The sequence below is a fragment of the Laccaria bicolor genome, genomic scaffold (genome assembly GCF_000143565.1).
Source record: "Laccaria bicolor S238N-H82 LACBIscaffold_25 genomic scaffold, whole genome shotgun sequence".
Taxonomy (NCBI): Eukaryota; Fungi; Basidiomycota; class Agaricomycetes; order Agaricales; family Hydnangiaceae; genus Laccaria; species Laccaria bicolor.
In genome coordinates this window covers 75,517-102,928 of record NW_001889896.1, presented here as the reverse complement: position 1 = coordinate 102,928, position 27,412 = coordinate 75,517, and the positions used below count along the sequence as shown (strand labels likewise).

At 48.9% G+C, this 27,412-nt stretch overlaps 13 protein-coding genes across 13 annotated transcripts; 5 read left to right on the top strand and 8 right to left on the bottom strand.

The window, feature by feature from the left end:
• Positions 1-916: 916 nt before the first annotated feature.
• Positions 917-1,707, bottom strand: LACBIDRAFT_330050 (uncharacterized protein; the record flags this gene model as incomplete). Its single annotated transcript, XM_001884231.1, has 2 exons — positions 917-1,477; positions 1,567-1,707. 2 exons carry the CDS (start codon positions 1,705-1,707, stop codon positions 917-919), a joined length of 702 nt encoding a protein of 233 aa, XP_001884266.1.
• Positions 1,708-2,917: 1,210 nt separating this feature from the next.
• Positions 2,918-5,176, bottom strand: LACBIDRAFT_303704 (uncharacterized protein; the record flags this gene model as incomplete). Its single annotated transcript, XM_001884230.1, has 12 exons — positions 2,918-2,971; positions 3,043-3,102; positions 3,160-3,224; positions 3,283-3,317; positions 3,376-3,724; positions 3,781-3,800; positions 3,854-3,943; positions 3,996-4,111; positions 4,170-4,512; positions 4,568-4,787; positions 4,889-5,020; positions 5,065-5,176. 12 exons carry the CDS (start codon positions 5,174-5,176, stop codon positions 2,918-2,920), a joined length of 1,596 nt encoding a protein of 531 aa, XP_001884265.1.
• A 133-nt stretch (positions 5,177-5,309) lies between these two features.
• On the top strand, positions 5,310-8,030 carry LACBIDRAFT_330048 (uncharacterized protein; the record flags this gene model as incomplete). Its single annotated transcript, XM_001884357.1, has 9 exons — positions 5,310-5,408; positions 5,459-5,940; positions 5,999-6,713; positions 6,769-6,850; positions 6,902-7,230; positions 7,282-7,370; positions 7,424-7,658; positions 7,719-7,927; positions 7,982-8,030. The coding sequence occupies 9 exons, from the start codon at positions 5,310-5,312 to the stop codon at positions 8,028-8,030; spliced, it is 2,289 nt and encodes a 762-aa protein (XP_001884392.1).
• Positions 8,031-8,318: 288 nt separating this feature from the next.
• On the bottom strand, positions 8,319-12,142 carry LACBIDRAFT_303702 (uncharacterized protein; the record flags this gene model as incomplete). The annotated part of the gene is made up of 14 exons (XM_001884229.1): positions 8,319-8,387; positions 8,440-8,589; positions 8,653-8,831; positions 8,890-9,001; positions 9,065-9,268; positions 9,318-9,473; positions 9,530-10,036; positions 10,091-10,261; positions 10,313-10,471; positions 10,526-10,607; positions 10,660-11,394; positions 11,443-11,830; positions 11,879-12,031; positions 12,088-12,142. 14 exons carry the CDS (start codon positions 12,140-12,142, stop codon positions 8,319-8,321), a joined length of 3,120 nt encoding a protein of 1,039 aa, XP_001884264.1.
• Positions 12,143-12,288: 146 nt separating this feature from the next.
• On the top strand, positions 12,289-14,087 carry LACBIDRAFT_303701 (uncharacterized protein; the record flags this gene model as incomplete). The annotated part of the gene is made up of 9 exons (XM_001884356.1): positions 12,289-12,331; positions 12,377-12,817; positions 12,873-12,984; positions 13,036-13,181; positions 13,237-13,307; positions 13,358-13,448; positions 13,499-13,623; positions 13,680-13,817; positions 13,866-14,087. 9 exons carry the CDS (start codon positions 12,289-12,291, stop codon positions 14,085-14,087), a joined length of 1,389 nt encoding a protein of 462 aa, XP_001884391.1.
• A 985-nt stretch (positions 14,088-15,072) lies between these two features.
• On the bottom strand, positions 15,073-16,353 carry LACBIDRAFT_294907 (uncharacterized protein; the record flags this gene model as incomplete). The annotated part of the gene is made up of 2 exons (XM_001884228.1): positions 15,140-16,353; positions 15,073-15,119 (listed from the first exon to the last, which is right to left on the bottom strand). Exons 1-2 carry the CDS (start codon positions 16,347-16,349, stop codon positions 15,073-15,075), a joined length of 1,257 nt encoding a protein of 418 aa, XP_001884263.1. The 5' UTR covers positions 16,350-16,353.
• An 83-nt stretch (positions 16,354-16,436) lies between these two features.
• On the bottom strand, positions 16,437-16,771 carry LACBIDRAFT_237613 (uncharacterized protein; the record flags this gene model as incomplete). The annotated part of the gene is made up of 3 exons (XM_001884227.1): positions 16,437-16,493; positions 16,544-16,690; positions 16,739-16,771. The coding sequence occupies 3 exons, from the start codon at positions 16,769-16,771 to the stop codon at positions 16,437-16,439; spliced, it is 237 nt and encodes a 78-aa protein (XP_001884262.1).
• A 181-nt stretch (positions 16,772-16,952) lies between these two features.
• LACBIDRAFT_303698 (putative proline/serine-rich protein) lies at positions 16,953-18,758 on the top strand (the record flags this gene model as incomplete). Its single annotated transcript, XM_001884355.1, has 1 exon — positions 16,953-18,758. The coding sequence occupies one exon, from the start codon at positions 16,953-16,955 to the stop codon at positions 18,756-18,758; it is 1,806 nt and encodes a 601-aa protein (XP_001884390.1).
• Positions 18,759-18,999: 241 nt separating this feature from the next.
• On the bottom strand, positions 19,000-20,530 carry LACBIDRAFT_303697 (uncharacterized protein; the record flags this gene model as incomplete). The annotated part of the gene is made up of 5 exons (XM_001884226.1): positions 19,000-19,131; positions 19,184-19,575; positions 19,633-20,061; positions 20,115-20,384; positions 20,434-20,530. 5 exons carry the CDS (start codon positions 20,528-20,530, stop codon positions 19,000-19,002), a joined length of 1,320 nt encoding a protein of 439 aa, XP_001884261.1.
• Positions 20,531-20,771: 241 nt separating this feature from the next.
• Positions 20,772-21,104, bottom strand: LACBIDRAFT_162985 (uncharacterized protein; the record flags this gene model as incomplete). Its single annotated transcript, XM_001884225.1, has 1 exon — positions 20,772-21,104. A coding segment is annotated over one exon (333 nt), but the record flags the coding sequence as incomplete, so codon positions are not given.
• A 643-nt stretch (positions 21,105-21,747) lies between these two features.
• Positions 21,748-24,423, top strand: LACBIDRAFT_303695 (uncharacterized protein; the record flags this gene model as incomplete). The annotated part of the gene is made up of 7 exons (XM_001884354.1): positions 21,748-22,026; positions 22,087-22,270; positions 22,743-22,799; positions 22,856-22,921; positions 22,968-23,476; positions 23,526-24,264; positions 24,311-24,423. The coding sequence occupies 7 exons, from the start codon at positions 21,748-21,750 to the stop codon at positions 24,421-24,423; spliced, it is 1,947 nt and encodes a 648-aa protein (XP_001884389.1).
• Positions 24,424-24,783: 360 nt separating this feature from the next.
• Positions 24,784-25,891, bottom strand: LACBIDRAFT_291269 (uncharacterized protein; the record flags this gene model as incomplete). Its single annotated transcript, XM_001884224.1, has 9 exons — positions 24,784-24,850; positions 24,902-24,955; positions 25,020-25,166; positions 25,219-25,308; positions 25,366-25,453; positions 25,514-25,577; positions 25,627-25,742; positions 25,794-25,799; positions 25,857-25,891. 7 exons carry the CDS (start codon positions 25,889-25,891, stop codon positions 25,116-25,118), a joined length of 450 nt encoding a protein of 149 aa, XP_001884259.1. The 3' UTR covers positions 24,784-24,850; positions 24,902-24,955; positions 25,020-25,115.
• A 199-nt stretch (positions 25,892-26,090) lies between these two features.
• On the top strand, positions 26,091-26,848 carry LACBIDRAFT_303693 (uncharacterized protein). Its single transcript, XM_001884353.1, has 5 exons — positions 26,091-26,182; positions 26,234-26,304; positions 26,354-26,422; positions 26,470-26,537; positions 26,590-26,848. The coding sequence occupies exons 1-5, from the start codon at positions 26,109-26,111 to the stop codon at positions 26,713-26,715; spliced, it is 408 nt and encodes a 135-aa protein (XP_001884388.1). The 5' UTR covers positions 26,091-26,108; the 3' UTR covers positions 26,716-26,848.
• The last annotated feature ends 564 nt before the right edge of the window (positions 26,849-27,412 follow it).

The window sequence follows — 27,412 nt, the reverse complement described above, 5'->3', positions numbered from 1 at the left end:
CACTAGGCTTTCGAAATGCAGGNAAATCCCTTTCTGATAGATTCTTTGCCCTTTCTGAGTAGCTTCCAGCCGAAGCCCAGCACAGGTACCAACTTTCGATAATTTCTGGCCGGTTTCGACCTGTTTTTCTCCCCAAATGTTGCAGTTTTTTGGTCCAAAATTTTGGCCACGCCAATTCCTCGTGGGAAAAACTTCGGAGGTGCGTTTTTCGACGCATTTCGCAAATCTGAGCCAGAATCTGGAAAAATCTCAGCTCTAGATACATTATTTACCAAGATACCAAATTAGTGGGCTTTGCTTGTCCATGACTGTAGTAGATTCGCGTGGATAAACGGACATAAGGTACCGAGTACGCACACCGCCGGATGGTGCGTTGACTCAGTGCACTGATCCCCCACACCCGAGATTTGACCTTCCACTTTTCTTTCGTACCGCCGGCTGTCGCACCCTGTCAGTTTTGAGCCGATGAAGGCGATGATGCCGTTATACAAGAATCTGCGTCAAGATTGGATCTACAACCATTGTAGATATCAAGGTGATTCTTCGGAATATTTGCAAAGCATCCCATGGGCACGGCAAGGCCATTGGAGACCGGTCCAAGGTAAAATCCTTGTAAAATAACGGTTGTATATGGCGAAAAAATTGTATTTCCTCGCAATTATAGTAACTAATGATGGCTCCAAAAAAGAATGGTCTTCGTGGGCGTTGTATGCTATTGGGCGATCTCAAAAACCCACGAAAAGTGTGCGTTGAACCGACGTTGACTTTATACTTGTGTTATCTTTAGGCCGTTCTATCGCCTTTCCTTTAACCATTAATTCTGACCCATCCTCGCCAATGATCGTCGTGCTACTCAAATTGCATTGGTGATACGTGCGCGTGTAATGAATGATTTGAACACAGCTCACAACTAGTCTTACGGGTGCGTGGATGTATCTAAGGGCGAGATGGAATCCGAGAAACTGCACTGCAACTGCGTAGGCTTCGACCAGCTCTCACAGACGTCCGGCGTCGTGGTGGCAATCATCATCTGGCCACGGGGCGCCCGAGGTTCAATGCTTGTTAGCGTCCTTGGAATCTGCGTGTGAACTCTTGGAGCGGGGCTGAGCGGCGGGTTTGAAGGAGTTGTTGGACCAGAGATCGTCGGAGAAAAGGGAAACGATGAAGTAGGCGATGTAGGCCCTGGGGTGGGAGGACGGGGAGAGATCATACGTTCATCGTCAAATTCTTTACCCTCCGCGTCAGCCACAGATTTGATTGAAGCATTTCCATCTACGTCAAGCGTGGCAGTGGAGGAGGCCCAGCTCACTCGCTTGCCCTTTGGCGAATGATTTGTTGACAGGCTTGATTTTCTGCCCCGAGAGGATTTTGTGGGCGCGGGAGTGAGGTTGCCGTTGAGCAATGGTCCAGGGGTCAAGGCGCTGCTGGATTCCTGGAGGCGACCTTCGCTTAAAAAACAAGCCACAGAGGGATAAAACTACACACATAGTTCTCCAGATCTGGTGGGAAGTCCCTCGCCTGTCGCTTAATAACCACATTCCAGAACCACCATCCAAAGCCGCATACAATGATGCCCATCACAAAGGTCAATCCTCCAAACGCGTAAACCTTGACAACAATCATACCCACTGAGACCCCTGGGGTACTTTCCGGCAGAAGGATCGTAGGAGGAGAAGGAGCAGCAGCAGTGTCGCGAACAGTAAGCATCAAGCTTGCTAGGGTGAGGTGCGATGATGATAGATAATTCGATTCGAATGACTTTGTGGTCAACACTTAGTTGTGAAGAGGAGGTAACTGCAGGGTCTTAAATTGTGCATATAGGGGCCATTGCATTGTAGCCTGCAGTCAGTGGCTGACAAGGCTTGAACGAAATCTACCTTCCTGTGACCATTCAACGCCACGCCACGCCGATCTCACAAGGGAGTGAGTGACCACAAAGATCGCAAAAGCCGCCGTACTGAATGCAGAAGAGGACCAAGGTTAACGTTATCAAAATTAGAACCAAATTTGATTATGAGAAGCTTCGTATGACGCCTCAGTTGCGGTATGATGGACGATCTGCTCGAAAAAAAAAGATCGAACAGAATAGGCTGGGGACGGGTTCAACCTGAACCTGTGTGCGGGCGCGGGAGATTGGGCAAGTTGTCGATATTGTTTATCGACAGAGTCTGATGGGGATGGGTCACAGCAGCGGCCTCGGGATTTATGTTGTGCTTCGTCCATGGAGTGGTCGTTGGAGGCCACGGGATTCACCTGTGAGAAGGCAAGGGCTGGTAACCGCAAGAAGATACATGACCCTGCCTGGAAGCGTTGTACCGCTTAGTCTTTTGAATGAAAAAGACGAACACTCCTGATGGAGAAATACAGAGATCACTCCCTTAAGGCAGTATCTCTGGATAGCGGGATTAAAAGGACGAGCCGCCGGATTCGTAATAAGGAGGAGGGGATGCCGGTGGAGATCACAACGGATAGCTATAGACTTTAGCGATTTGCCGATTCCTCGTTAACCAAATCGAAAGAGGCCAGTAGGCGCAAAGATCCTAAGGCATTTCCCGAAGTCCTTCTCATCGAGCGGTTATGGTGGGGATCTGTGGACACATGGGACGAAGTCTGCCGCTGGACCATCGGTAGTATCCTCGATCGTGGAGAAAAGAACTATCTCAGAGCTTGGCCTCCGTTAGTATCGCACGATTGAAGAGGATCCGGGTTGCAAAAAAACCCTGTGTTATCTCGGAAGGAACCAAGAGTATGAGATATGACGTTTGTGGGCGAGAGAAAGCCATTGCAGTTTTAATTGAGTTTTGATGGGCCTTCCTTGGGCGTTGGAGATGGGAAATGGCCTTCGGTCTATGTATTCCAAAACGTCGATGAACAAATATAATGAGTATAAGATAATTAGTTTTGTTTGGAAAGGTTATTAGTATGGTTCAAAACCAAGAAGTCCTTGGCATGCTCCTTCAATGTCAGCGATCTGGGTTGGAAGAAATGTGTTGAGATGTTAGAGTTGTTAGCTGTGAAGGTACAAGGAATACGGGAACGTACCTCCTTTGGGGCAGAGGAGGATAATACGATGGGATGTTGTTTGCCTACGAGCACTTCATCCTAACGGGAAGATGAGATGTAAGGTGAAGTTATGGAGAAACCAATGGAGAAACAAACCTCTATGCGGATTCCTAAGTTGTGGTAGTACTTTGGGAAATTGGCAGTCGGGGGAACATAGATTCCTGAGATATGGACAAACAGTAAGCGGCGGGAGGCGAGAGGTTAGGACGTGGTGGGCACCTGGTTCGACGGTGATAACATTACCGGCTTTTAATCTATGTTCATTTATTGGTATCATGATGTTAAGTGGTAGAAAGAGAAAACAAAACGGACGCGGAACTTCGGTCGAGATTGGTTGATTCATGCAAATCTAGAAAGGACGGTGACATAAGAGTCAAGGTAACCACGAAAAAAGGGATGGTCAAAGACTGACCAATTCCAATTGGATGACTTAAGAAGTGGGGATACAACACCCTCTCCAAATCGCCCTCCACACCAAGGTTGAACCCTATTTGGTTGAGTTCCCTGCGTAAAAGATTGCTTGATTCACGGTGGAGATCGTACAAGCTCATGGAAGATCCTTCATGGCAGAGGGTGATCAGTTGTTTTTGTGCAGTGAGCACAGCAGTGTAGAGATCCTTTTGCGGTTCGGAAAATGTCCCAGACGAAGGATATGTACGTGCTGATTACAGAGGTAGATGCGTGAGAAGAGGAGGGAGGGAGAAGGAGGGCTCTTACTTATGTCTGACGCATAGCCGCTGGTTATGGAGTGTCATGAGAGAACTACTACAAAGGAAATCCAAATGCGTACTTGTATTCACAGCCTGCGTCGACGAGGACAAACTCACCATCCTCGATAAGATGGTTGTTGGCAGTGTAATGGATAATCAGAGCATTTGCTCTGATAAGTAGGTTAGAAGCATCCACGTACGATTCACAAAACTGGAACTGACCCCGATGCAACTACAGGGACATACGCTGGGCGTTGAGAACCAGACAAAGCGCAAATGTATTCAAAGTGTGCGGCAACAGCGCTTTCAGTCATTCCTGGTCGTGTGAAGCGCATCGTCTTAGGAAAAAATCAATTTTTTTGGATCCTTTACAAATACATCGAATGCGGAACGCACTTTGGCATGTGCACGTCCACTAATGGTCGCTGCAGCGTGCATGACCTTCTGCTCAGCTTCGCTCTTGACAGCTCGCAAACTGGCCAATTCTGGAGCGAGTGGGCGTTGACGGGTGCTAGATATAGCTTCTAGAATGGAGTCGTACTCAGCTCGTGCAGGAGATGAGAGGTATTTAAAAATGGATTTAGGGTTGCGTCGTGAGGAGGAGGACGAATGTGACGGGGGGAGGTCAACATAGATGTGGGAGTACATGAACGATAATGATTTTAGTTGGGAGTCGAAATCCGTGATGGGAAGAGCGGAATCAGCGCTGAAAAGAGATTTTGCAGAGGAGAGACTTGTCCTTGATATTATGGTAAGGTGCATGTGTTTGAGCAACAGGAAAAAGAAACAGATACCTTGCACCGTCCCATTTTTCTTTGGCTGCGTTGTTTCCCGAGGCAAATAGTGTCATTTTATATCCTTGTGGAGAAGAATCCTTTTCTGTGTGCCATATTAAGCAAATCGTACTGATGGAGCTGAATGACCGCAGACCAAGGATGACGGCAGCATCAGGTTCCTCGAAACCTGTGAGGTACCAAAAGTCTGATGCCTGCCTGTGCTTGTAGCTTGCCACAGCTAAGAATCAAGAGCGTCTACCAGGCGGCAGCAGATGCTCACAATATGTCTAGAAGGGAATGGGTTGTTAGGATCGAAATGTGACGCAATAGATAACACACTTGAACTCATGTACTTGACAGGAGCTGCCACCGAAATAACGACGCTATTGTCTGGTAAAGAGCTCATGAGCATCTTCCGCCGTCGTTTGTACTCTTCGCTTGGTATTCCCGGAGTGAGGTCATTTTGTTCAACTGAATGAGATTAGCATCGAACATGGTGATGAAAAAGCGCATACAAAGATGTGGATGTGATGCAAGGAGTGGCTGGCCGTATTCCGATGGTTTTGCAGATGCGCATGTGGCGTAGGAGCGAGTTGTAAGAACACGTCGAAGATGAGTGGTGAGCATAGAAAAAATTCCAACGTGACCGTATGTAGCAACGACACGACAGCGATCATCAATCACATGAACTTCGAGCGACGAAGACGACGACGAGGACGGATTTCAAGCTCATTCAGGGCGCGTTTCTCATATTCCCCTCATGGCTAATTGGGATCGGTATGGCAGACAGGGTGTCGATCTCGCTCTCTCAGCATCTTCCTTTGGTTTCTTCGCTGCAAAGTACAGCACTAGATTAGGTGTGAGTTGGCTGGCCCCTGTGCACGCATTTGCCTCTCATGTCGCGTCCAGTTCTCTGTAGCTCGCGGCATAGCGACTACCGCAGTTGGGATCACCACTACCGTCGTCGACATTGCTTTCTTTGGTGGTGTTCCTCTCACTACTCATGCTCTCGGAGGCGCTGTGCGCACCGTCATCTCACTCGCTGAACAAATCACGCTTGCTCCAATCCATCTAAGCGAATACATCACCACGACATCTCTCATCGCTGCACACAGCTCTATCAACGTCCTCTCCGTTATATTTCCCGGAAGCAGCGACGCTTCATTTTCATTGGCGTCTTTCATCGGCCTTGTGCGGCGGGAATGGTCTGCAGGAGGAGACGACCTTCCAAAGAAACAGTATGGAATCACCCAAGTAGCTAGAGCTATCGTGGCTTGGGTTGCGTTGCAAGGTGTCACACAAGAGTGGCAGGAGAAGAGGTGGTTCAAATACCTGAAGGAAATAGATGTCAAGAATGCACCAAGGTCGATGGATACCCTCCGTGCTCGCAGGTAGGTAAACCTATGTTTATAAATCGTTATCGAATGGTATACTAACAGACAGTCACAGGGGATCCCGGATACGCGTCACTTCCGACATTATCTTTCCCGGACAAGGAGGCCCACAGATCATAGCGGCAGACATCGGAGAGGCTCCCACTGGCACTCGCTCGCGTGCCCAATCCATACTCCTCTCAAGGACTAAATCTCGCTCGTCCCTGAGGTCAGTTGCACACCTTCATCTTGCGTCGAGTACAGACATCGAACCACTACCACAAATGTCTGATTCCGAGCTGAAGACTACCCTGAGACGACTGTCGAAAATGGTGTTGGCCGGATATGGGGGAGCGAGTTTGTTATTTTTTGGCGTGTCGCCTACGGATGCCTATAAAGCAGCCACATCATCGAATACAAGCGGTAAAATGCCTTCACGGCGATCCCCAGCACAAGCAGAGCCGACGTCATTCTCGGATATGATGGCGAAGGAGAAGACAGCCGAAGAAGCACAACTCACTCATGCTATTGACGCTTCAGAGGCAGAGGCTGCGGGAGACGTCCCTTTCACTTTTCCAGGGGTTCCCTCGTCTTCGACAGCATCGGAGAGTTCGTCAGGTGTACCGAAGCCATACTCTTGGTGGGACGTGTTGCTGGGCAAACACGATCGCGAGATTTTTGAGCTATCTGCGGCTCACGATCATGGGGATGAGAGCAAGCACCGAGCAGAGATGAAGGAGACAGCAGAGAGAAAGAAGAAGGAGATGAAAGAGAAGATAAAGTCCACCGCTGTGGGTACCTGATGTTTTGTCGGCTAAAATGCGTGCTCACATCGTCTTTGAGCAGGTGTTTGGGAATGAGCATCTCATGCCTAGATTCTGGGTTCTAACAGATTATGGGAGAGAGCAGATTGTGCTCGTTCTAAGAGGTACTTGACTTGTGCCTTTATGTTCTAATCACTCACACATGTGTTTCAAAGGGACGATGTCCCTCAACGAAATAGCCGTGGATCTAACTTGTGAAGCTGAATCCTTCGAGCCAGCCCAAACTCCTCCAATGACTGAAGATGATGAACACCCCATCCCTGGACAATTCACCTTCCCTTCCATGCCCGATATTTCAGAAAGTAAGAGAAGGGAGAAGGTACATCATGTTCACGGAGGGATGTTGAGGATGGCGCGGCTGATGGGAGACGTGGGGAAGCCGGTGCAGTTGGCTGTCTTAGAGGCACTGCATAATAACCCAGAGTTTGAGCTGGTTCTTTGTGGGCATAGTTTGGGAGCTGGAGTGGCTGCGCTGCTCGGCATGGTGAGTGACGAGATCGTTGGGACTGACACGATAAATGACATACAAGTATAGATGTGGGCCGACCCCAAGACATGTCTTACTGTGAGGTCGAGTGGACTCCCTGTTGGACGGAGGGTGTCCGTATATTGTTTTGCACCGCCGTGCGTCTCTCATTCGCTCTTATTCCCATTAGAAAATTGACACTTTGCGCCAGATCACTTACAGACGCCAGTCTCAGTCGTCTGGCCGATAAACTAATTGTTTCATTCGTTTACTCACACGATGTCGTCGCTAGGTTGTCACTTGGCTCTGTCAGGGATTTGAAGAATGCTGCTCTGTGGCTTTGTGAAGCCAATGAAACGAAAGAGGCAGGGGACGGTTATGTCGCTGTTACTACTCGAGCTAGGCAGTGGAAGGCTGGTCAAGGGACTGCTGATGATATGGATTGGGTGGGTGTATCCCTCCTGCTGTGGTTGAGATGAAAAAATCTCACTATTGTATATTATCAGTTCATCGCAATGCGCAAAACACTCGAAGCAAATATGCAGAATGGGAATATGTACCCCCCGGGACGAGTCTTGTGGGCAATGAGGGATAGCGATTTGCATCCTTCTCATCGGCTGGCGAAAAGCTTACGTCCCGATAAACTGAGGTTATTCGAAGTGCTGGATGTGGAGCAGGTCTTTTCACAACTAGTGTTTGCGCGGGATATGTTGACGTGAGTGCTGCTTCTCGGTTTTGGATGAATGCATTCTGACTTGGGTGTGGGTAGTGCACACATGCCTCATCAATATGACAAGGTCTTGCATGATTTGCTGTAATACCATATTAATCACGGACGTGTACAACAACAATCACCTGTACACTAGGTGCATATACCTGTTATAATTTTGTGTAGAGTAGCAGTACAGTAAAGTTAATATACCAGATCAGATACCGATGCAATGATTATACATTACCTGCCTTCGAGAGGCATTTATTTTGACATTTGTTCTCAAGAAAAGGAAACACTTGCAGCAGAGAAACATCGATGCCAGGCTAATAAAGGTCCTCAAGTATTCGTTTGTTTCCCATTAAATCAATGTACAATTACAACTAAGAGCATTCTACTATTTCAACTCAGTAAACATGGATTTTGAAAGTTCCAGCGTCGCAATCTCCGCTTCTATCGTCTTTTTCTAGGGGTAGAGTCAGTTATTAAAGAAACGGCGAAGAGAGAAAACAACAAACCTTGTCATCATTGGCAGCTCTCACGTTCTCAGGAACAGTCTCGGTATAATCAGGCTGAGATTCCACTTTGACAATCTTCTGCAAGTTGAGGCGAGCAAGGTCTAGTTTTTTCTCGCATTTTGAGATTTCTAGGTCGAGGTCGACGAGACCCTGTAATCATTCACAATGACAATCAGCCTACGAAAATTGAAAGAAGGGTCTGGCTGGACGCACTCGGACAAGGGTATGAATGGCGATGGATGATGTGACGACACCACCACCGCAGCCAGTGGGGATCTCGTTCAGCTGGCGTACGACTTCTGCGCTCTTGCAGCCCTTGGTGAGGGCTACGATGGTGGAGAGTTGGGATTGGAAGAGTTCGGCCTCGTGGTCTGCTTGTGCGTGGATGAAGACTGTGGATGGTTAAGAGGTCAGGTAAAGAGCAAGATGGAAGGGTGCGAGGTGACGGACATTGGATATCTGTTTGCAAGTTATACGAAGCAGCGAGTGAGCGGCCAGCTTTGAGGGTCGAGAAGACGAGATCGAATTTCTTTTCTGCGTCTTCGAATACGAAATCAGAATCCTGTTCGTCCAAAAGTTATCAATGTCAACGAGCCAAAGGCACGAGCATGACAATTGCACGAACCGAGATGGGGTATGATGCCAGCATGATAGATGGCGTAGAATCGTTTGCTCGCCTTGGCAAGCGTTGCCAGAGCTCTTCTGTCACGAATGGCATGAAAGGATGCAAGAGACGCAAACCATAGTCTAGGCATGTGTAGAGCGTCTGCTGAGCGGATTTGCGGGTAGCAGGTGAAGCTGATTCGTCGGTCATGGGTTTCATTGCTTCCTATGAGATCGTTATTTCGACGAAATCCTTCGTCGACCAAAGTACTTACGATGTAGACGTCACACAGCTCGTATAGCCAGAAATTGTAGACGGCATTGGTGGCAGCCATGAAGTTCCGGTCAGCGAGGCACTGGTTGATCTCAATAGCGGCAATGTTGAGCTTGTGGAAGATCCACTTTTCCACGAGGCTCTCATTCCCTGTTGGCTAAATGTTCCCTTTAGCTAGAACTCCATAACTTGGAACAAACTACCTCGACTCACTTTTGCGATTGGCTCTGGCACAAACTCCCCATCCAGCTTCAACATCGCAAACTTGGTGGCGTTGAAGATCTTGTTGCAGAACTTACGGTACCCCTCTACCCTCAAAATCTCCAAATTGATATCCCTCCCTCCCCCAGAGTACGCACAGAGCGCGAACCGTAGAGCGTCGGTACCGCACTGGGGTATTCCCTTCGGGAAATCCTTCTTCTGCCCCGCTTTAGCTTTGACGATCTCCTTTTCGTCCAAGTTGCCTTCGTACAGTTTTTGGTGAAGGTCTTCGAGAGGTAGTCCCTGGATGACGTCGATGGGGTCGATGACGTTCCCGAGGGACTTGGACATTTTGCGTCCGTGCGCGTCGCGAATCATGGCGTGGCAGAGGACCTCGTTGAAGGGTACTTTACCAGTGAGGTGGATACCAAGGAGGACCATGCGGGCTACCCAGAAGAAGAGGATATCCCACCCTGTTTCAAGGAGTGTGCAGGGGTAGAACGTCTCGAGGTCGGGAGTCTAGATGTCAAAGCGCTCAGTAGGAGTTCAAAGAGTTTGGGGAGAATGATAAACCTTGTCGGGCCAACCCATGATGGAGAAGGGCCACAAACCAGAAGAGAACCATGTATCAAGGACGTCCTCGTCTTGTTCTAGCACAAAGGGTGCACCTGCAGCCAAAACTTTGGCACGTTCCGTGGCTTCCTCCTTGGTACGACCTACAACCCAGTTCTTACCATCGTTGGCCTGTTACGATTCAGGTCAATCTGATCATCTTCAGACACAGAGGCAACCTACTTCCTGGTCTTTACCCTCAATGCGAACAAAGTAAGCAGGGCACCGGTGGCCCCACCAGAGTTGACGAGAGATACACCAGTCTTGAATGCCTTCTAGCCAGCGATACCAATCGTTCTCGGACTGTTTGGGGGTTATGAGCAGTTCGCCAGCTCTTGTGCGCTAAAAATATTTCTTCAGTAGGTGCAGAGATAAGAGGAGAGTTAGGATAATTGCCTTGATCGCTTCTTCTGCAAGAGGTTTGCAGTTTACCCACCACTGAGGCTTGAGCACTGGTTCAATTACGTCTCCTGATTTACTGAGTCAACGTCGTCAGCTCAAGAATGAAGCATGAAGGGCATGAGAGGCACCTGCAAATGGGGATCTGCATGGGGTTGTCCTTGACCTCTACAAATAGCCCCTTCTCTTTTAGCAACTGCACAACTTTGTTCCTTGCGTGAAACCGCTTCACGCCTTCAAAGAGCACACCGGCATTGGCATTGAGCGTTCCATCGTCGTTCAGAATGTTTATAAACTCGAGGTTATGACGCACACCGACTTCATAATCGTTCGGGTCGTGTGCAGGAGTGATCTTTACGGCACCAGTACCAAACTCCATGTCTACTATGATGGAATCACATACGATAGGAATGCGACGGTTGGGAACGAATGGGTGGACAACGAATTTGCCATGGAGGTGGGTGTAGCGAGGGTCATCTGGGTGCACGGCGACGGCCGTATCACCAAGCATTGTCTCGGGACGAGTTGTCGCTACTATGATCTTCTCATCTGATCCTTCGATGGGATACGCGAAACTGGTGATGACACCAAACTCGAACCGTTCCTTCGCGTCGTAGCCCGGGATGTTTAGTAGTGTTCGACCCGTAAGCTGCTTTTGCTCGACCTCGAGGTTGGAAAGCGTCGTGTTGAGTTTGATGCACCAGTTGACGAGGCGGTTGGCGCGGTATATGATACCGTCTTCGTGCAAGCGGCAGAAGGTCTCAATGACGGCTTTAGATAGCTTGGGGTCCATAGTAAAGGCTACGCGGTCCCAGTCATAAGAGCCACCGAGGCGGTGGAGCTGATTTGTTATGCGGGATTGGTAGCTACGGAAGCATATGTTAGCTTGGCTTTCGCAGTGAACGGTCACTCACTCATTTTTCCAATCCATGACAGTCTCCAAAAACCTCTCCCGTCCCAAATCATGCCTCGTCTTTCCCTCCGCCTTGTATAGCCTCTTCTCCACTACACTCTGCGTGGAAATGCCTGCATGATCGAAACCGGGCACGAACAAGGTGGTCTTGCCAAGCATGCGGTTCCAGCGGATGAGCCCATCCTGAATGGCAACGGTCAGCGCGTGCCCGATGTGCAAACTTCCGGTGACATTGGGCGGTGGACAGGGAATGACGAATTGCCCCTCTGGCTTGGGCTTTCCGTCAGCTGTTAGTTGGGGCTTAAAGAAGCCTTGGGCTGACCACCAGTCGTACCAAGATGATTCGACAGCGAGGGGGTTGTATCCGGCTGCCATGGGCTCGGAGAGATCTGTACGGTTGAGGTCAATAGAAGTAGCAGGAACTAGAAGAGACATACCTTTCTTCTCCCCTTTGGGAGTTGTGTTGACGAAGGGGGCCTCCGTGTCATCTTTCTTGACGGCCTTTACCTTTTTCTCTGCTGAAGGAACCGCCTTTGCTGATTTTGCAGCAAGTTTTGCTTCTTTCTCGAGGCGTTTGGCTTCCTTCTTCGCTGGGGGCGGGTGATGAGGGAATATGTTGGTGGTAATGAAGAAACAAGGAGCGTACCTGCGCTCTTTGAGTTTGGGTCGCGTACGTTGTTTGGGTCTACGATGTCTGCCATGGTATAGATTGGACGTCTAAATGAGCGGAGGATAGAAAGAGATCGATGCATGCAAATCCAATGATCAAAATATAAAAATGTGTGACTCGATCAGATCTAATCTAATCTCAAGACGCGTCCATCATGAAATAAAGTCGCGTCTTGTCATGAACGACGTCTCTATGGACCGTACAAAATGGACAGTTCACGGTGCGCATCATCAACGCCAACAACGCCGTTACTGACTCTTTATAGTTGAAGTACGGCTTAAACCACGAGCTGCTGCTCGTTTCGAAACCATCAGGTCACTAGTCTCTTCATACATCGCCTCATTCGAAAGAATCGCCATTCCATCCACCCTTCAAGGCTGGAACGATATCCCAGAACTATCATCCTCAGTAGAACGCATAGTCGCATGCGAGTCACCATGTCCCTCCCCTTCCCTGACATTGGACCAAATGTCCCTCCAAATTCACGTCTACCAGCCCTCCCAAAGTGATTCGTTTGAAGAGTTCTCCAATAGTACTCCGGACTCGGGGGGAGATGACGGTGATACGATGGCTGCGAGCGTTTGTGAGCTACCTAACATAGGCTGGGAGGGCTTGTGGGACTCGTTGATATACGCCGATGACATAAAACTCAAGCTCCTGGATTACATACATGCCACTCTCGTTTTCAGTGATGCAAACGTGGATTGTGAGTGACAATGTCTGATTGGTTTCGTTGTGCGATGACTCAGAGTCGTTTCCAGTCAACCTCATCTGCTGGAATCGAGTTGTTCTCCTGCACGGCCCACCGGGCACCGGTAAAACATCCCTCTGTCGTGCTCTCGCCCAAAAACTATCGATTCGGCTGTCACATCGGTTTGTGATTATCAATTATCCGATTACCGTCTAACTTGCGCATTTTCGCAGATACTCACATGCACGTCTCCTGGAGATCAACTCCCATTCGCTCTTTTCTAGATGGTTTTCAGAGTCAGGGAAACTTGTTCAGCGTCTCTTTAATAGCATCACGGAATTAGTGGACGACGAGGACGGGTTCGTCGTGGTTTTGATAGGTAATCAGCCGTTTGCCCCCAATGTATGCGCCGCTTCATCTAACAAAATATCAAGACGAAGTGGAATCGTTGACAGCTGCTCGAGCTGGCGCCATGGCCGGGACGGAACCTTCTGACGGGTTGCGCGTAGGGTTGGATTACTTCTTTAACCTCAATGTATGCTGATGGCTCCGCAGGTTGTCAACGCTCTCCTAACTCAACTGGACAAATTAAAACATCGGAAAAACGTACTGATAATGTCGACCAGCAATCTCGTGAAAGCTATAGGTACCCCGTCTTAGCTCTTGAACTTTTTGTGTCACTCATGCTTAGCATAGACTGTGCATTCGTCGACCGCGCAGACATTGTCCAATATGTCGACCTTCCATCTCGCGAGGCGATATACGAAATATTGCGCACATGCGTCTGTGAGATTATGCAAAAAGGAATTATATCAGTCACGGTTAGTCTCGACCGCCGTTCATTGCGTCAAATGATTTTTTTCAACTCCTTATCCAGGGCGTTCCGACACTGAAACAAGTCCAGATGTACGAGCTCTCAAGTAAAACAGATCAAACTTCGAAATCGTCTGTGGACGCACATCAGAGGTCGAAAAATGTAGGATTGCGATTGTTAGCATTGGCTGCGCAATGCAGAGTATGTTCATATGTGTTTCCTTTGTACCTTATTGATCCATTTTGTTAGGCTCAGGGTATGTCAGGACGTGCACTCCGACGACTACCTGTCATCGCAATGGCACGCTTCATTGGTGTTGGAAACGTCACTTTTTCTTCATCCACCACGAAGGGACCCAATACAGAGCCATCAGCGTCTTTGCAAACGGGGGCAGTACAAGTGGAGCAATGGTTGGATGGGATGGAAGCAATTGTAAAGGACAAAGCGAAGGAATTAGACAGGCTGGCTTGAGTGAGATTCGTGAAACTGGATGGATGGAAACTCAGTTGTAGAACTTTGCGCTGTTTTAGATTATTCCCTGATATCACTGTACTACATACACATCACATCCTCAACTCGCCTCGTGGGAGTGAGTACCTTGCTCGAACCTGTGTAAGGTCTTTGGCAGCAAGGTTTAGGCCGTGAGTCGGTGTGAGCTCTAATACTCAGACGCGCTCGGCGAGCGGTTCTGGTGGCCTTGACCAAAAAGCCACGTCAAAAATTTGGGTCCATGAGATGAAAATGGTACGCACAGATACAAGCTACGAAATGATGTCGACATCAAGGCCGATTACGCCGCCAAAGCGTCTGCCATAACGAAGAATCACGGCTCGACATCGTCGAGAACGACCTCCGTGAACTCGGCTGGAAAAACGGTGTCCGGTCTTCCAACTTCCGTCCAAGCGTCAAATGAGGCGGAACATGCCGCAGAGAGGTATCTACATCCGGCGGCGGGAATTCAATAACCGTCGGTTTCGGGGGCTCCCTTCGTTCTCTAAATCCTGCAGATCTCGCCCATGCATCCCGCGAAAGCATGATCCTCTTATTCACATCGGCCATGTAGATGTCTCTCCCGGCCCAGACACGTCTGCCTAGCCGCTCTTTGAGCCGTTGCGTTGTTCGTCCGACGAGGTGTTCTAGGTGAGCGTGGAATCGTTCAGAGTCGTATAGGTTTCGTTGGAGGATGGAGATGTGGAGTTTGATGTCGAAGGGTTTGATGGGGACTGGGGCTATTGTGGAGGGTGATGTATTGATGGGAATTGAAGCGGGATCGTTTGGGGGTTTCAGTGGGGGATCTACGGCGGTGGTTGGTACTATGCAATCTTTATTCTCGCGTTCCCACTTCAGTCGTTCTTGTCGAACTTTCATATAATAAAACAAATCCCTCTTTTTCGTGCGGACGATAAATGGCATCTTGGAGAGTAGCCATCGCATTAAGCCAAGGTTCTTGTCACGGTTACTTAGGCCGAGAACGGGGACCAACGTAGATCTGTTCATGGAAAACTGTGGAGACACGATCTCACTCAGAGGTGTCCAACCAAACAGTTTCTTTCGTATCAGATTGTCCGTTTCCCTCTCCAGCTTGATAGCTTGGAGAAAGTAGTGGCGTGCAAGTGTTGGATGGCCTATGTGACATATGTGCCGTAGAAGGAGGTTGTAAGTTGTAAGGTTGGGAACTGTGTGGGGAGGAGAGAAAGAAGAGGAAGAAGAAGCGCCTCCCGCAACCCCGAAATCGTCATCGTCATCAAAGGAGCTAATAAAGTATTCGTTGGCTTTTGGGAGTGGTTGGGTGAGAACTTCGAACGCTAGAACGAGCTTGGATATGTTGCCCGATCTGCCGAGAAAGTCGATGGTTGTATTGAGGGCATTGGTAGAGAAGGGCAATGGGGAGAGGATTTCCCCGCCCTGGAGTTCGGGTATAGCCTTCATAGCTTCGATGTACTCCAACGGAGCCCGATCGGGATTCGCCAAGTCTATTCCATACCCCCACTTCATGAGAGAATCAAACCCTTCTTGATCCAATGTCTCCTTCAACACGCGCATGGACAAGTCGAGGTTGGCAGCGCTGAATGGGATGCTGCGTTTACGCATGTCGGTCATGAGTTGTGTGAACATCCTCCGTGTTGTCTCGACCAAGCGTAACCGATTGTCCCTGAAAATGGGCAAGGTGAAACGGTGGGCAATTGCCTGGAGGCACAAGCCATATGTTTTTTCCTCTGGTGAGTGGCCGCGATAGACTAGCTCGTGAAAAACTTGCATAGAGCCCACGGGATGACCGACGGCAGCGAAATGTGTCAGGATGAAATGGTAGTCGTCCAAAGCGGGTTCAACACCCGTTGCACGAATGTTCCGAATGATAATCTGGAATCGACCTTCGTAGGAGTGGGGCGGGGAACCTGCTTTGACGGTCAAGAGGCGATGGGCAGCTGTTGCTCGCATTTCCGTTGCTGGGGGGGTACAACGACGCAATACATGTTGATGAATTTCGGCGGGGAGGAGGTCGAAGGCGGACAAGTTGAGGAGACTAGTATAGTTTGACCACACCTGGGAAGGGTGGGTGGAATAGATGAGAGAGCGTTTGAATTGATTTAGCTTTGCGTTCCAGACGGGGTCACTGGGTATGTCGGGGAAGGCGGGAACGGCGGTGAGTGTGGAGGACGGACGCGACAGTCGTGGAGGTCGTCTAGGAGCGATGTTGAACAACTTCGGTCTAGGTAAAGAACGACGAGGCATGACCACAGTCACAGGGAAAGGTAATAACTTTTTTTACACATACAATTTGTTGATTCTAAATGACTGAACCAAACAAGGATGCTACTGCTACGATCTTGTTGCCTCCAATGTTTCCATTGATGTTACACTATTTCCACGAATTACCTGTTCTCCAGTCATTCATTAGTTCAAAACAAGTGTACAAAATCACTTACAACTGTGCCAATTGGATGCTTCTGTGCTGGCGTCGTCTCCTCGATCGCATCATCGATAACGAGGTTCAGGAAAAGATCATAGCCACGCAGTGTGCCACTGACTTTGCGGCCCCCCTGCAGATGAACGAACAATTTCTTGTCCATGAACTATATACCATATTAGCACCGCAAATTGAGAGATAAAACTGAACCAACCTTTTTAAGCTCTGGTTGCGACGCTTTTGACATGGTTGAACTGGATGAGGAGTGCGCTTTGCCTTGTTTGGCAGCAGACACTTGTATTTCTCCTCTAAACTCAAACATCCCTCGTCTTTCCATGTAAGAGCCAGTAGTTCTCTCAAAATCATTCAGTGCTAAATCACTCTCATTTTACAGCCAGGGTTTGAATTTGTTGCAGGTCTCTATTTGAATGGCCTCCTCCACACCCACACCTTCAGGCAGCTCCAACCCTTCACCTCGATGGCCGAGGTCAGGCCCTGAACCCGGTTCAGCCTTTAATGGCTTCAGTAGAGGCGGGAGGGGTCGTGGAGGTGGAAGAGGTGGAAGAGGTGGCGGCGGTAGACCAAATACCGCATCCCGCGACAACAAACCAACTGGCGAAACACGCCCGCCAAATGGTGCTCCCCAAGAGAAGCCTGGCCCAACCCAGCCTTTGAAAAATTTAGCTCCATCCGCTGGCCCCTCCGCTGCTGAAAAACCCTCGATTCCTAATCCAACAAAGTCCAAACCTCCGTCAAGAAAGTCGTCTCATAACGTTCCATCCGTCGTTGTAGCTTCGCCTGGCGCCGACGTGCCTTCTGCACCTTCACCTAAACCGCGGGGGGATAGAAGGAGACGTTCTCAGACGAGTAAAGGCAGCGGTCTGCACAGAATCAACCCTCCTGCAGCTGATGATAATCTCCTCCGGCCGATGAGGCCCCGCCTTCCAACCGTCCCTCATACCGCCCCGATCAAAGACACCCCTCCTCATCTGTCCAGTAATAACTTCGATATGCGTAATAATATTGACGCCCTCGTCGAACGTGTTCGAGCCGTGGCGCAGAATAGGCCGTCAACTCCAGGAAGCCACATTGATTGGGCGGGCGAGGACGATGATAGCTTGCCTGATCTGGATGATTGGGGCGTCTCCACCTCCACTCATCCGGCCGAAATGATATCTCCAATCATTGTCGATGGTCTTCGGCCGCTACCCGAACCATCCTCCAAGCCTCTGACGCCTCCCATATCTAGGTCCGAGGTCGTTTCCCCATCTCAGTCGATCTCGGATCATAAACCCGCAGAGAGTGATTCTTACCCTGCGTCTACGCCATTTACGCCGATGGGCCTTGAGAGTAAGAGGTATAGCACCTCAGTCCCCGATCCTTCGCCCAAGGCAACGCCTCCCGCAAGGAGCGCTGACACGATAAAAACCTCTCTCCATCACTCCTTACCTCCTAAACCTGTCACATCTGCCCCAAATGCAAGATCGGTCAGGAATAACACACGTGGTCCCACAGTGCCAGCTCCGTCAACCAAGGAAGCCTCAGTGGTTGCCAAGCCAATTGCAACGGCTCCAGAAAACTTGAATGCAGGTTCCAAAGCGGAATCAAGTGAGCCTCTTTTGAAAGAGGCGGTCGACGAAACCCCCACCACCACCACAAACAATGTTCCCGACATCAAGGCAGATGAAGGTGTTGCAAAGTCTATCCCCGCATCTTCTTCAACAGAAGATTCCTCAATCGCTCGTGAAGACTCGGGCCTCGCCGCGTCCATACACGCCCCTCAGGCGCTCGTCGACTCTCTATCTGCCCCAGCAGGCCTGTCCTCATACACTGAAACATCACACGAATCTCGAATCTCATCTTATGGCCATACGCGAGCTCACACCGTCGGTCGTCCCCCTTCTTTCCCTCGCTCCCCTCCGGGAGAGTACGTTTCCCGATTTTCGCGTTCCGGACAAAATACACCGCGCGGAGGAGGAGGAGGGGGAGGGGGGTATCAGGAGAACAACAGTCATTTCCGGACACATTCTACGCCGCCTGCGGGTGCGAATTATCGGACGCCGCATTCGAGGCCGGTTATTACGGGCGACGCTATTTCGAAGCTGGCGAGGACTATTGGGACTTCTAATGGGTCACCGTTGAATCGGCCTATCATTACGGGGGAAGCTATTTCAAGGCTGGCTCGATCTATTGATGGTTCGAAACAGACGACCATTGCGGCTTCTAAAGAGTAAATTTGTCGTTTTTCTGTCTCCGTCTCCTCCTTTTTGCGCTTCATCCAGATACCCTTGTTCGCTTATTGTCATTCATATTCATCTACTCACCCACTCAATCCTGACCTTGTACACTTTTCTTGGGCTTACCATACTTATTTATTCAGGCTGCATTTCATGATCTTTTTTTTTGTATATATTTTCCGTATTAAATTCTGGGATATGTACATGGGACTCTTCTTCTTATCAACTCGAAACTTGTCTATTCAGAGCTAAAATATGATACTTCCAGTCCAATGGCTTTTATTGGTTTTGACCTGCTAGAAAAATCGGAAACTACGCCCAAGCTGACAAGCATGTTTCTTAGCCTGCCTTCCCACATGAGGGAAACGTCCTGTAGCGTCAATGAGGAGGGGGGAATAAGGAGAGAATGGATGTAAACGTACATTATTAGTTGATGCTCGCGCCTTTACGACGCCCTGAACATCTTCAACGGGGGGAGGAAATGGCGGTGGTGTTGGTGGATGTATTTCACCGTCTTCGGATGGTCTTGGCGTCAAAGATCGGCGCAGCCACCATTCCGCACCCATGGTCCATTCACTCTCGTAGCTGTAGACATTGAAATCGAATCGAGACGAGAGCGCGAGGTCCCGCGACACGCGAGCGGTGTATGCTCCTGACATGTGCCCCAACATTGGATTGAAAAGAGCGGTGATGGTCGTTGGAGGTTGAGATGTAGAGGGTGAGACGGGGTTTGATGATGATGATGATGATGAGGGTACTTGGAATGACGGAGGTGTAGCATCTGGTAGAGTTGTGAAGCGGATTCCTGTTGAAACTGTGGCATGTTAGGTTGGAAGATGAGTTGTCGTATTGTCAAGAAGACGAAACTCACCTCCGGCACTTCGTTCTTTGGCACTAAAATAAAGCTCAGCCCCCATCGACACCCGCCCTTTCAATCCACCCTCCACAGCATCTTCCTCATCCACCCGTTTCACTTTCACCGTACGGTCTCCCTTCCCGCCGCCGCCGTCTTCCACCGCATCCGACATACCCAGCCTTCCAAAGTTGTGCAGCACCCGCACGCCCCACATTCCGTCCTCAGCACTCCATGTGTACTCCGTACACCACTTCCCCACATCATGCTGCAGGTTGAGCATGATGTTGCTGGGGTCTCCGTTTCGGTCTCGTAGTTCAGAGGGGATATTTGACGGTGGATCTGAGATGGCGGCGACCAGCGCCTGTACTGTCGGAGAGAGACGGGTTGAATAAAGAGCGTCAAGTCGACCTGTGGGTAGGTAGAATCGTCCATAGAGGAGATAGTCTGCGTGTTGGTATTAGTTAGTAGTGAACAAGTATGATAGCCTGAACGTTCACCTCGTTTTTGCACTTGTTCGCCTGCTAACCATTCCTCTTCTTTAGGTTCCGGTCGACGAGGTTGGTCGTACACCTTGAAGCGCTCTATCATGTTTTTGAAGCGCACATTTCCCGACGACTTGACATCAAGATCGCATGAGGTGAAAATATACCCCACTGAGCCGTGGAGCGACGGCATAGCCGTCATGGAATATGTAGTTTTGAACAAAGCATTTGGGGACTTTGAAACGGTGAGGTGGAGACCGCGAGGGACGGTGAAATCAAGGATGGCTGTGAGGAACGTCAGCGCGTGGACAGGTGAAGAAGTTTTGGAAGTAACCGTTGGACGAGCGGGTCAAGTTTGCGTAGAGGTTGTCCTCGTTCCAACCGGTGGCCTTGTAGTAGCTTCGTAGGACATAAGAGGCAAATGGGTGCATGAGGGTACAGGAACAAATTGGTTTTTTATATACCGACTCAGTTGCACGCTCAAATTATTCCTAATTACATATCCTACGTCCTCGCTGGAATGTCTCCCGATTTGCTTTCTAGGGCTGCCAGCTCTTCCGCAATAATCTTCTCTCCCAGAGCTTTGACAGCTTCTTCCACCGTCTTCGGTCCGGGTGCCCTCATTTGTTGCTTAACATGAGCTAGGCGAGTCGCGCCATGGCCCACAGGCAACCTCTCCCATCTAGTCACCCTCATACCAACTCCACCCAACGCGTGCTTCCGTAAATACATCAGCCATCTGTCCACCACCTCCGGGTCAGCATCCCACGCCTTGATCGCCCGTTTATGGACGCGTCTGTCAAAATTCTCCTGTGACTTTTTGTGCGCAAATGGACTGCGGGGAACGGTCCACAAGGTCCGTTGAGTGGGAAGTCGGGCAACTTTTGAGATGGGGATGCCGAGGGAGGAGGCGGCGTGTGAGGCAAAGTGGGTGAAGAACTCTAGTAGGCGTACGTGGTGGGAGCGAAAGTGGACGCTGGCGACGGGGATGCCATGTGTTTGTGGGTGGTAGTAGGCATTATGGACACCACGACCGTTAATCAGGGTTGCTGCCCACTCCCTTTCTGTGTACTCCCCGTTGAGCGTTTGGCGGAAAGGTAGGTCCCTCGGATCCCATGTAGCATCTGTTGGTTGTGTACTGCGATATGGGTTAAGCAAGGCAAAGGATAAAAGGAAACAAGTACTTACGGTATTCTCCCGGATATCTCGGATTCCGTTTCTGCTAGCTCTAATGGTGTCGGGAGACTTGGTTTGGAACCAAGGAGCTCATCCAGACTACGTCAAGTTAAAAAGAGGAGCAACGAAGGCACGCAATAGACGTACGCTGCAAACATTCTACAATAGAAATTAGCAACCCGTAAGAAATATCATGGCAACAACTGACTCTGCATCCTTGAATTCTGGATTCTGAATGCTCGCCGCGTACCTTGACGTAGAGTTAAGCCGTGCAATAGCTGACAGGCATCTTGACGCAGGACGAGTCAACCTGAAGCTCAGCATAACAAAAAAAAGTTGCTAACAAAGTCTTGAACAAAGTGCACACCAGCGCTGTGAAAGTTCGAAATTATGTAATCACCCCTTCATCATTCGCAGCTTCTCTTCTTGCTCATTTAACCGTTCCCTTGCCGTTCCCTCACCAGACGCAGTTATGAGCACAAAAAAGGACAAACCTTCCTCTGCAATTGGGTCCATTCGCAAACGGCTAACAAAAGGGGATGAGCCAACGGGGAGCCCAACAGGCACATCGAGCGATATGCCTGAAACACAGTCTCGTCGACTTAATTGTCTTATCGCGGGCGAATCTATCGTCTTTTTAGTTAGTATGGGGTGCGATTACGTGGTTAGCGAGTTGAAGGGGGTTATACAAAGGGAGCGAGCGCTGGATACTTTGAAGGATGTTGGTCCTCACATTTTGGAATTGTGGAAGGTGAGTGCAATCGACGAGTCGCGATGTGAAGTGACATGACTTACATCACCACCTTTCCAGCCAAACGACTTCAATGCTATCACCGCTGGTCCAGCCGACACTCTCGCTGCACGTATCAGGTCCCTGGGAGATAGCCTTTCGCAATATGCCACCAAACTAGAGCCCGCAGACAGCCTCTTCAAAATCTTTCCAAATCAACCTCCCAGTGAGCACCTCCACGTAATCGTGAAGGTCCCTGCTACCGGTGAGTGAGAGTGAATCTCCGTGGCTGAGCATTATTGATAAGATTTCACCCGAAAACTTGCCTCGTTTGCCAACTCGTTGTTCGCTTCAATTTCCTCGATATCCCCTTTCATTCTCCTGCTGGGATTGGCATTCCGCCTTCTACACGTTTGGGACTGACCATAACATCTACTCCGCACGCATCAATGTCATTTATTCTTTTCGCCGGCTCCCAAACGCGATTCGCTCGCCGCTCTGGACTACCTCCCGCATGTTCCCATCTCGTCATTTCTCGATGCCCTGTTCATCTGGCACCCACTTTCTCTCTTCCTCCATTCCCCTCGTCTTATAACCTGTCCATGGTGTCGCGAACCTCTTCCAAACTCTCTCTGCTCTCCCAACCCGCATTTACTTCAACCTCCCTCATTTTTTCTTTACCAACTCACGACTTCAACTGTTTTCTTGACCTCTAACATATCCTGATGATTGCTCAGCTGCTGAATCACCATTAAAGAAACTGAAACTCGAAGAGGACTACATCCACGCTTCTTGTAAAGCCTTCCAATTTGCTGTCTGCAATCTCTATAACAGGACCCTCCACCCTCAGATGTTCAGCGTGAAATAATAGTCTCCGCTCTGTATGAAAAACTCGAAAAGCAGAGATGGGTACTTGGTATCGCAATTTTTTGCTCTGACTTCCTTAAAACTAAATTTTTCAGTCAGAGGCACTCCAGGTAGCGGAAAGTCTGTGTTGGCGGGACTCCTTCGCCGCTATATCAATGAAACAGAACCTGATACGGAAGTGGTTTTTGTTGCCGCATGGCCAGAAAATATGCCTGTGCAGATCACCCCGAATACGATCCTCATTCTAGACGAAGCGCAGTCGACGTATTGGGATAAAACTTTCTGGACTAGATTTAAGAATCCGGGTTTACAGGGTATGCGGGTTGTTGCTTTTGCCAGCCACGGCAGCTCTGGTTACACCGGGGCCGACAATTTATCGCCAATGTGGATCGGAAAGGAACAGCACGTGGGCCTTGCTCGTCTTGACTGCGGGGATGGGATCCTTGTTGGCCTTCTTTTCACTAGAGAAGAATTCAACGCGCTCGTACGACTGAAGTTCCACGATAACCGCTTTTCTGACTCCTTCCTCGATTGCGTCTTTGATATGACGAACGGTCATGTGGGAGCTTGCGAGGATTTGATGAAGTGCGTCGCCGCGCACAAGGTAAAGAGCCCTTTCATTTTTGTTTCGACTAATACTGATTCTAATTTAGTCATATCGTGAACGGGTGAAATCTGCCGAATACACCTACGAAATGTTTATCACTGGTGTCTCCATGGCTGACATACCCCAGGCCATCTACAAAGGAACGGTATTTGGCCGTGGTCTCCCACAGGCGAATGTTTTACGTGAAAACCTGGATGTAACAGCTGTAATGAGTGAAGTCATTAGAAAAGGATCCATTGTCTGCCCGGACAATTACCTCGCTTCGAACCCCGACAACGACGATAACCGAAAGGCGGCCCTCCGCATGATATTCCGGTCTGGTTGGTTGCATACAGAAGCCAGAGCAGATATCGATGGAATATTGTACACGTTTGCATCTCCGCTCCACAGGCGATGTATAAACTGGAAGCTCAATGGATCGCCATTGGAGTCTAGGATCATCGAGCCGAACCCGTTCGAATTTTCCCTAGCTGTTATCCAGAGGTTTTCACAGCGAAGCCTAGAAAAACACGAAATAGGTCTCCAGGACGAGTTCTACTCCGCATCCTCTAAGCACGCGAATGGTTCTGTTTCATTTCCAGAGTTTGGTACGAAAAACGGAAGGATTGATTTCTTCATCCGGTCGAAAAAATGGGGCGTTGAACTTCTTCGTGATGGTAATCGATTGGGCCAACACGCAAGACGATTCACCGAAGGGGAGTATGGTAAATGGATTGAGAAGGGATGGATGTCTGACTATATCATTATTGATTTTCGTACCCGCCCTCCCAAGATCGTGCATCGAGGTAAGCCTCTTGTTGATATCTGCCATATCGTATACTAACCTATGAGTAAACGTGGATAAACTTATCTATGTCGTATCCGTTGACGACTGGAACACCATCGAGGTTCTTGACAACGGAGGAAAAGTCCTTCATCAATATAGTTTACTAAATAACTCCTAAATGAGTTCTTTGTTGTTGCTGCTTAGGATGAGGATGGCCGTTTCAGTTTGAGTGTATTCATGCTTTGCCTCAAAAATCATGTCCAAATCGTTATGCAAGATCATAGTCAGTGGTCATCTCAGCTGTTGAACTCATTTTGCACACATCCGGATCCTACATGTACTTCGCCTATCCCTATTTTTTTTAAAAAATCTGGGTTGTGGTTCTGCCAGAGACGATGTTCAAGTGGAGACCGCTGAAGCAGTCGGGTGTTTGTTAACTCGACTAGCGAGGCGCAGATGTTAAGGATTAGAAGTGCAGTGTGTGTTGCGTGTTTGTACATAATATTTCTGGATGCTCTACTTTGAGTTCTGCACCATTTCACACAACTGTTGGCATAGATAAGAAGTATTACATACAGCGACAACAGGATGGTTCTAAAAGATGTCTATGGAGAAAATTAGCTGAAAGGTAATTTGTTTTCATCGCTTCAACATACCTGCTACAAAATACGAGCGCTTTCTTGACGGAGGCTTGAGTCGGCTGGACTGTGCTAATCGGATATCAAAAAGGGTGTTGGTTGGTTTGGTTTGGGAAGATATCAGAGACACACAAACATTTTTGATGTTCTCTCGATGCTAGCCTCTCCAGATACATTTTTAAAACAGCCAACTCAATCCCCCCAAAGCCCAAGAAAGTCCTACATGACACCATTAAATGGGCTTGATTTTGAAGTGGAGCGAAATCAGCGAGAAAATCAAGCACTACAGGGAAGGGGTGAGAACTCTATATTCAAACTCGTTTCGAGCAGTTTACCTTCAAGTCTTGCACGAGATAGTAGAACACACGGAGCCCTTCTGGGTCTTCGCTGTCCTGAATGTCAACCAACGACCCAATTTTCGCAGTCTGCGAAAAGGAGCAATGTAAAGGAACGCAGAGGAGATAGTGAGGTAGAGGACGAACTTCAAAAGCAATATGATCGTTCCCAACACGTATTTCAAGCTCCTGCTTTCCAACGATGTTCTTCTTCGGCCAATTCGTGTCGTCTTCCCTGTGATGCAAAGAATCGTCATCAGCCCGCATTGGAGCACTTCGGCGGTCCAAGACTCACTTTGTAATTTCGCTGGCTTCAACTATACGTTTGAGCTCCTTAACGACGAGGGGCCCTACCCACACTATGGGACTTGAATAGATGCGTTGAGATGGCTAATCGGATATACGTACTCTCTTTTCGAATGAGACTGTCGTTACGATAATTGGAGTTGTTGGCGTATCGGAGACGGCCATGAGAGTATTCAAACTCCAAGAACTCGTGGCCATGTTTGCCAGAGTGTCCGGTGCTAAAATCCCGTTTTCAGTAGGAGGTGATGATGATGTGTTTGAACGCGTACTAGTATCTGTAGATAGCAAAACAATTGAGTAGCGGATAAATAGAGGATACATTTGATAGATACCTTAGGTAGAATGGGTCGTTATCTTGCGCAGACATGATATCTTGGGAGGGCAAGTTGAACGCAAGACGCACGGTTTGAGGCGGACCTCTAAATAGAATTCCCACGTAAATAATATTTTATTCAAATGAAGTCACTAGCATTGCACTCGATCAGAACCAAAGGTACGCGTCCCTCCACGGTATCGAGCATGTTTTCCGCACTTCTGACCGTAGTGGAAACAGAAGTTGGGGGGAGGTTGAGAGGTAGTCACGAATGCCACCCAATGACGGCAACACGCTCTATTCGCAACTTCGTCACCGACTAATAGAGAGTGGCGACTGGGAACAGTCTGTACTTTCGCTTTCTCTCGCTGATATTTTCTCTAAACTGTCTCTCAGGATTAGGATAATGTTGAATTCAAAGCTCAACGAAAGTGGATGGACAGATGACATACGTCATCGTAGTAAAGGTTGCTTTTAAAATGATTTTTTTGACCCAGTTCTCATGCTTGTTGATAGAACGAGCAAGGAACATGGACCCACTATCTTATCAGACGTTGTTGGAAGAGATTCGCACTCACGCCCAGAGTATGCTCGGTTATTTCTATATCTTCACCTTCTCACTCCCAGTGTAGCTTCTATTCCGCTGGCCGTAAAACGCGAAGCTACGACGCTTATTCGCCAGAACCTTGAGAAGCATATCGCCTGATCAGGAGTACTGTTTCAGCAATTTCTCTGACGATATAATCTCCTAGGCGCTATTTTACAAGATGACACTCGCAGGTCTTACCAAAGAATACTACGCCAAATACATGGAAGGGCTCAAATTACATTGTACTGCCATGCAACGGACGCGTAGTTCAAAATTCTTGCCTCTCTGATTAGACCGCTACCTGGGAAATTCTACGCCGTTTCACATCAAATGGATAGGATAGCTTCGCACAAACCTATTTATTGAACCACAGAGAGCGTACAATGTATACCATACATGTTATATATCGGGCTTCAAGCTTTTCACGGTGGAGTTGGGACAAGATGTGTCTCCAAGTGAGTCGTCACTGTATTCTTGGACTTCATCGAGATTTCCATCCACTTCACAACCAATGGTGCAACTTCCGTGTCCTGGTTAACGCGAGATAGGTTCAAATGCTTGTATTTCTTGCGTTCTCCTTCTGTAGGACTGTCCTCCTGTGAAGAAGGCACGTATTCGGTCTCTGGACCAACTGGGTGTAAGTAAAATCAATCCAGCGGCACATGAGTGACGGACCCTCGTCGAACGCAGCGACCCATTCAAAATACCTCTCCACAAACGGAAACACAAGTTCAGGGCGAGGAGGTGGGTGCCCGTCCGGTTCGTTGAAAGAATATCGGTTGCTTGGTTGCTTCACTACTGGCATTTTCATCCCCTCCAATCGAGAATCAAAGAGTGCGAATGCGACGGGCCTACGGAGGTTGTGATATTTATACGGAATGCAGATCAGCTCACCTACTGGGCAGAGTTCCTCTTGAGGCCAGCTATTGAAGCGAATACGCGAGCTATAAGATTTAGATATGACGATAGCGTGTAAGGTCTGTGAG